This window comes from Syngnathus typhle, linkage group LG10 (assembly GCF_033458585.1).
Source record: "Syngnathus typhle isolate RoL2023-S1 ecotype Sweden linkage group LG10, RoL_Styp_1.0, whole genome shotgun sequence".
NCBI classification, from domain to species: domain Eukaryota; kingdom Metazoa; phylum Chordata; class Actinopteri; order Syngnathiformes; family Syngnathidae; genus Syngnathus; species Syngnathus typhle.
Genome location: NC_083747.1, coordinates 8269921 through 8277277, shown reverse-complemented (window position 1 = coordinate 8277277; position 7357 = coordinate 8269921). Strand labels below are relative to the sequence as shown.

The following is a 7357-nucleotide window of genomic DNA, read 5'->3' as shown; positions in this document are numbered from 1 at the left end:
TTCACATGTGGCATCACTCCCCTTTGGAGGAGTTCATCCCAATCAATGTGACTGAGACGCGCCTGCAGTTTTCCAGGAAATACATGTTCATTTGTGCAATCTAGGGGGACAACTTGGCCACAAATTGACAGGATGCCATCAGTGGAATCATCTGTCGGGATTTGGTGAGCCGGTTGCGGTAAGTTCTTTGTTTCAGTGTTTGCTTCTAATTCTTGTGAATGCGTGTGAGGGGAACACGTGGTTGTACCGTAAATAGATGGTGGTTAATTGCAAAGCACAAGCCAGCAAATAGTTCACTTACATCAATGTTTCTATTGAGATTTTCTTCTTGGATTTTTCTTTGTGTGCATGCTCAGATATGACGGGTCAGGCCCTGAGGGAACCTGGTGGCAGGGCTCCCGCAGGGGACAGTGCCGCTATCCGCATCAACGTGGGTGGCTTCAAGAAGCGTCTCCACACAGACACGCTGTCTCGGTTTCCGGAGACACGACTGGCGCGTCTTCTCCAATGCCGCTCCAAGGAATCCATATTGGAGCTGTGCGACGACTATGATGACGCAGAAAAAGAGTTTTACTTTGACAGGAACCCCACACTTTTCCCCTACGTGTTGAATTTCTACAACACGGGCCGGCTGCATGTCATGGCCGAGCTGTGCATCTTCTCTTTCAGCCAGGAGATCGAGTACTGGGGTATTAACGAGTTCTTTCTCGACTCCTGCTGCAGTGGCTCCTACCACTGTCGGAAAATGAATCAAGACCGGGAAGAGTGGGAGGACAGGAGTGATGAAGGAAGCACCACTTCCTCGTTTGACGAGCTGTTGGAGTTCTACAATGACGCCACTAAATTTGACAAGCAGCCGCTGGGGAGCATCCGCAGGCGCATTTGGTTGATATTGGACAACCCAGGCTACTCTGTGGCCAGCCGCGTGATCAGCATCTTCTCCATCCTGGTGGTGCTTGGCTCCATCGCCACTATGTGCATGAACAGCATGAGTGAGTTCAGCCTCTTAGACGCCGAGGGGCAGCCCAAGGAAGACCTGCGCTTTGAGATCGTGGAACACTTGGGCATCGCATGGTTCACACTAGAACTGCTGGCCAGGTTCGCAGTGGCCCCGGACCTTGTGCACTTCTTCGAGCTCCCGTTGAACGTGATCGACTTGGTGTCCATACTTCCCTTTTACTTGACGCTCGTCATCAACCTGGTGGTGGAGAGCAGCCCGGCGTTGGCCAACCTAGGCCGTGTTGCTCAAGTGTTGAGGCTCATGAGGATTTTCCGGATTCTGAAGCTGGCGCGCCACTCGACCGGGCTGCGCTCCCTGGGGGCCACCTTGAGAAACAGCTACAAGGAGGTTGGCCTGCTGCTTCTGTATCTCGCGGTCGGAGTGTCTTTCTTCTCTGTCATGGCGTACACAGTCGAGAAAGAAGACAGCGAGGACCTGTCCACCATCCCAGCGTGCTGGTGGTGGGCCACGGTGAGCATGACCACCGTGGGCTACGGAGACGTGGTACCCTTGTCAATTGCGGGCAAGCTGACAGCCTCGGCCTGCATTCTGGCGGGAATCTTAGTCGTAGTGCTTCCAATCACACTCATTTTTAATAAATTCTCCCTGTTTTACAAGAGACAAAAACAACTGGAGATCGCAATGCGAAGCTGTGACTTTGACGAAGGTATTAAAGAGGTCCCCTCTGTCAATTTGAGGAACTATTATGCGCACAAAGTCAAGTCTCTTATGGCCAGCTTGTCAAACATGAGCCGGAGTTCACCCAGTGAGCACAGTCTGAATGAGTCAATACACTGAGGGTGGTCTTTTGGGCAGTGGCCCGCGTACCGAAGCATCTGGCTTTAAAGCTCTATCAACTTCCATCATGTGGGACACAGGGTTGTGGGAAATTAGAAACACTTTCCATGACAAGTTGGATGGGTTTTGCAATTGTAGAGTGATGAACTGGAAATTTGGGGTACTGATCATGAATTTCATGCAGTTATAACAAAGAATGTTTTGTTTTAGATGTTTTCTTTATTTGATGCTTTATAGAAAATTGCACTGTTATTGCAGCTCATATGTTAACCAGCCCCCCCCCCCCAAAACAAACAAACAAAACAAAAAACAAATAACATTATATAATATGAAAGCAGCACATTGATCTAGGGGCCCAGAGTTCTGAGATTTTACATTTGAATCTCAGATTCTGTCTTTCTGTGTGGCATTTGCATGTTTTTCGTGTGTACTTTGGCCTCCGTATATGCAGGGCAGAGTAAATTAAATAGAAAATTTAAATTGTCTATAGGTGAGAATGAGTTTTAATAGTTATTTATGTGCCTTGTGAGTGTCTGCTGATCATCTAGCTCAAAGCCAGCTGTGATAAGCTTATGAACACCAGTAACCTTAGGAGAAAATGTGGGATATAAATGAATGCATTTCAAACAATCATCTTGAATACTTTGTTTTAGATATTTTATATGTATTTATTTTTTTACATATTATCAATTCTTTGTAGAAAATGTCTTTGTTGCAGCAGCCACACAGTAGTATGCATAAAAGTGGTGTCAAAATGCAAAGTAAAATATGCTTATATACAATTCTGTAAAATCTGTAACTGTCAAAAATCAGACCATGCAATGATGTACTCACATTCTGAAAACAAGTCAAGGCTATTTTATCTCTGAAAAAAATACAAACTGAAACGGATTATCACGTTTTTAAATTTATTTCAATTCAGGGATAGATTTGCACCCATTTAAGTCAAGTGGTTTTAAATATGTTTCAAAGACATCATTTGTGTGGATAAGTACAAAACAAAAATACATTCATGTTAACAGATACCCTAATTTTCAGTTTATTCAAGTGATTTGTTCTCAATGCCCATGTCTTTCCATGGAAAGTATTCAACTTGGAGTTTTGCAACCTTTCCTACTCTTCTCTGTAGCTGCGTGCAATAATCTTCGTGTCAGTTCTCAGTGGAAATAACAGAAAATTTAGTGGCGTCTGAGTATATCCTCTCACCGTGGAGAAATAGTGTTTGACAAAAACATTCAATGAAAATGACTGAGAATGCCGTGGTTGTTTTTGGTCAGTATACTATGTAGTCCAGCCTTCACTTACTTGTTGTTAAATCTGAAGTGCACTGTAAAAGGTGTGATTTTAGGAAGAGTCAAACTTGACATTGTGGTTTTGCAACATGGTTACTTCAGATGTCTGTCATGCAAAGTGAATTAAACAAAACAACTACGTATGTTAATTGTTTTTGGTTTTTCTTCATGTAGATTATGTTTAGCCTAGTGGTACTTAATCAAAGACGAACAGATGGACATTTGTATTGTTCTATATACGTAGTTCAGGGATGGCACTACACTAGGTACTATCACTCGATGACAAATCTGTGTTGGTCCAAGTTAAGCCCCTCCAGCACATTATTTCATATTCTAAAATATATTTCCAAGTTACTTCCTCAGCTCATTTATCTTTTTGTCAAGTCTCCCTATCGCCCTAGGAGTGAAAAAGATCCTGAAGCTGTGCTTGGAGCTGAATGAGTAAAATGCTCAGATACAAATAATTCATACTGTACACAAGCAGGTTTGGGTTTGAACCTGAATGTTTGGGTTTGAATCTTAGTTCAGACATGTTTAGGTCACGTTAGGTTAAAAGTCAGATGGAACAGGCAGAAATACTAAACAATACAGCTTTCCAACTGAAATAATGGGATATTAATGGATGACATTTTGAATACAATATTAAAGGTAGTTGCAAAAAAAAAAAAATCTGTTGGTTGGCACAGAGGACCATTCGAAGGTCATCAAGCTTCCTTGCAGCTGGCACAGGCTGAACTCCTGATTACTAGTTCAGGAAAATGAGGAGATCGGTCCAATGTCATCCAAATATAAGTGTATGTAGGTCACTGGTACTCCTGAGGAGGAAGATGGAAACGTTTCACCCCTCCCTTCTCCCTTTTGGTTTGTCTGCACCATTATCCTCTGACAGTAGCGACAGTTAAGAAGAGAGCTTAGCACTTGTTTGACAGTTGGCACACAGCTAAAGTAGACTACACATAATTGGGTCTAATATGAGCCTGTTCCCCCTTCTGATCAAAGTCAACAAAGGCCCCATTATCAGATGTCTATCAAAGATTATTGTGATTATTTATACGGTCACAAATCCTGATACGTGTGGTCAACACCAACAATGGGCACAAAACAAGAGCCAATTAGGAAACCCTCGGAAGCTTGGACTGTTGCCACATACAAAAGGAAAGTGTTTGTACTGTATATATTGTGCGTGTATCATATCTGCGACTTCACCTCAGTCATTCAGCGCAACAACAAAAAACCAAGAGAGAAGTTTTCAGGAAATACACATGCAGATCGTTGCAGCGTCTGCAGTGGTGTGGACTCCGTATTTATCGGTAGTAATGAAGAAGCTGACCTGAAAGGCGGGTTGAGCTATGTTCCTACCGTCATGGGCTGTGGGTCAAGAGTGAAAGAACAAGATCCCAGATAAAAGTGGCCGAGATTAGTTTCTTCTGCAGGGTCTCCGGGCCCCCACTTAGAGATACGGTGAGAAGCTCGGTCATCCGGGAGGGACTCGGAGTTGAGCCGCTGCTCGATTAAGATTCTCGGGTATCTGGTTAGGATGCCGCCGAGACGCCTGCCTCACTGATGATGTGTTCCGAGCATGTCTCGCAGGCATGTGGCCCTGGGGACCAGCCAGGACACACTAGACACTATATTGCCAAATTGGAAACTAAAATCTTCACATATCATGTTGTATTTTACAAACATGCCAAAATTATTGTCAATGATTGCATTCCTGTTGTGCTCACCTTCAAATGGAAAAACCTTTGAAGTCATGACTTCCTTATCTCTTTTCCTAAAATAGAAAAAGGAACAACGAGTGACAGATGCAAAAGAGTGATAGCCTGCCTGAAACCTGCCACTTCGTGTCTGGGTACCCTTTCAGCTCCAACTCCATTCAAGCAACGTAACACTTGGTTGTGGCATGTCACTGCATACAGAATATGCCTGAAAATAAGGGTTTGGATTTTGACCTTTGCGGCGCTATCGGCAGCCCAACTTCCAAGTGATTCCCTCGAGGCTCTCACCATTCAATGAAAATGTCACAACAGTATTCCTCCCATAAAAGACCCGTTCCCCTCATCATATCTTTAATCATGTCAGACCACAAACTCATTGAAAGCACTTCATTACTTTTTCATAGATGTTCTTCGACTCAATTTAAACACCTTTTCACACCTACACATATTTGCTCCTTAGGCCATTATTTATTTCACTATCTCACAGTTGCAGAGATAGTGACGAATGAGTGAAAGAAAGCCTGCTTTGCTTTGAATGCCCGAGCAAGCCTGCTCTGCTTTGGACGCCAGAGCGAGCCTTTACTCCATCAGTCAGGTTTTCCCTTATTTGGACGTGTGAATCAATTTATTCCGGTCTGGTGATGCATCTGTACTCAAGTCACATCAGAGAGAATGGCGTCTGACTAGAATGGGTGTGGACTAAATGATGTTTTGTCACTGCTGATCTTGTAAACCCTCCTCCAAGGACACTCATTCGTTCATTCAGACGGAACAATGGCAAAGGACCTATCAACACGAATGGTAAATGTCAGAGTTGCCTTTTAGAAGTATTGCTCCTTTTATAGCACATGCCAAATACTAAAATTGAATTAGCCCAAAGCTCCTAATGTAATCAGAGGCAGTGCTGTAATGTCAAGACGGCAAATACAAAAAGTCATACTATTAAACGGTGCCATTTGGAGCATGAATGTAGAACGAGCTAAACTGGATGGCCACATTACGAGTAGTAAAATATTTACTGGCGTCCTTTTTTTATGGCTGTAGGTACCCTCACGCTATAGAATCACATAATAATAACTGCCCCATATCCATAATTACTATTGTACATGCAACTGGTAATTACAGCCTTGACTAAATGTATAAGACAGAAACACAGCCAATGACATTTCCAGAGTCGCAACAAAGCTGTTCATTACCGTAAGCAGTCTGTCATCTGTCAAGTTTGTAATGGATTGCAAAGCACTTACACAAATTTCATGCAGAAGAAATTATCCCGTTAAGACAGCCTCTGATCGGGGCCCAAACAGGTGAGTGCCAGCGGCATGGCATATCACAAGGCATAAATGTGCTCAATAAATGTTTTCAATTTTCAATTGTAATAGGTGTCAAGTGAAACAGACGACTCTGTGAACTTGAATTAAAATGCAGTAATAATGTCACTGTCGCGAGGCATTTAGTTAGTCGTTATTTGTGCTGCAATTGACTATGCTACACTTTGTCTTTCTGCTAACCTTGTTGGGTGGCTGAAAATTCTAATTTTATTGGTTTAACATGGTATCCGCGTGGTGAATGCAAGTCTTTGCAATAGTCTTCATTATTTTGAGTCACAAAGAACATAATGCATTATGCGGTTTTAAGCTAGACAATTAGGAGTGTTAATGTGATGTAATTGTTCAGTCTAATGTTCACACCTCTGGATAAGTTACATTCTTTAATTAAGGTTTTTGAAATGTGTAAGGAAGCTGAACTACCCGTAGCAGCCCGAGGGAGGCAGTTAAAAGGCAGCAATGCAGGGAAATCTCTAAAATATTTATGTAAATAAAATGACAAACATACTGTATTATAGGTACCACATACTGTGGCTGGATAAAATAAAGAATCTTAATTGAAAATAAAAAAAATAAAAAGTATGAACATACAACCACAGATAATAGGACGTACAACATGTGGCATATTACAATGATGCACACAATACGAGTTTACTGTTTGTATTCTACCTCCCAAGAAAGTCTAAGCTTGATTCACATAAAAATCTTACATCATACCTGTGTCCTTGTTTCAAACAATTTTCTTGTTGTTAAAGAGCACCACCGTGCTGGAGACATTTCTTCAGTCTGGTGTAAAGTCTGTTTTGGGGAACACAAACAGCACAGCATTTTTGATTGAGGACCGGAGTGAAACACATCATTTGTGTGCACGCTTATGTGTTTTATTTGTCTGACACGAGTGGATATCGGTCAACGTCATATTGTATTTTTGAAGAAAAAAAAAATTTCAGATCAAAAGTATCGTTCTGATATCTTCAAATCTAATTTAAGCGGAACAATTGTGACATTTATAGATTTTGGCTGATATGAAAAAATATTATTATATTATATATATATATATATAATATTATTATGCCATGTCACCCAGCCCTAAATTGTTTTTACGTAATACTGGTTTGTGGTGCAAAAAAAGATAAGGAACAAGTCCTAATAAAATGCCACAGGTACATGGAATAAACAAGAGTTTGCCCCAGCACACATAGAGCCTCATTATGGAAAGGA

The 7357-nt window shown here is 41.9% G+C and overlaps 1 protein-coding gene across 1 annotated transcript; it reads left to right on the top strand.

The window, feature by feature from the left end:
* Nucleotides 1-358: 358 nt before the first annotated feature.
* On the top strand, nucleotides 359-2075 carry LOC133161200 (potassium voltage-gated channel subfamily S member 2-like). Its single transcript, XM_061289512.1, has one exon. The coding sequence runs from the start codon at nucleotides 359-361 to the stop codon at nucleotides 1796-1798; it is 1440 nt and encodes a 479-aa protein (XP_061145496.1). The 3' UTR covers nucleotides 1799-2075.
* The last annotated feature ends 5282 nt before the right edge of the window (nucleotides 2076-7357 follow it).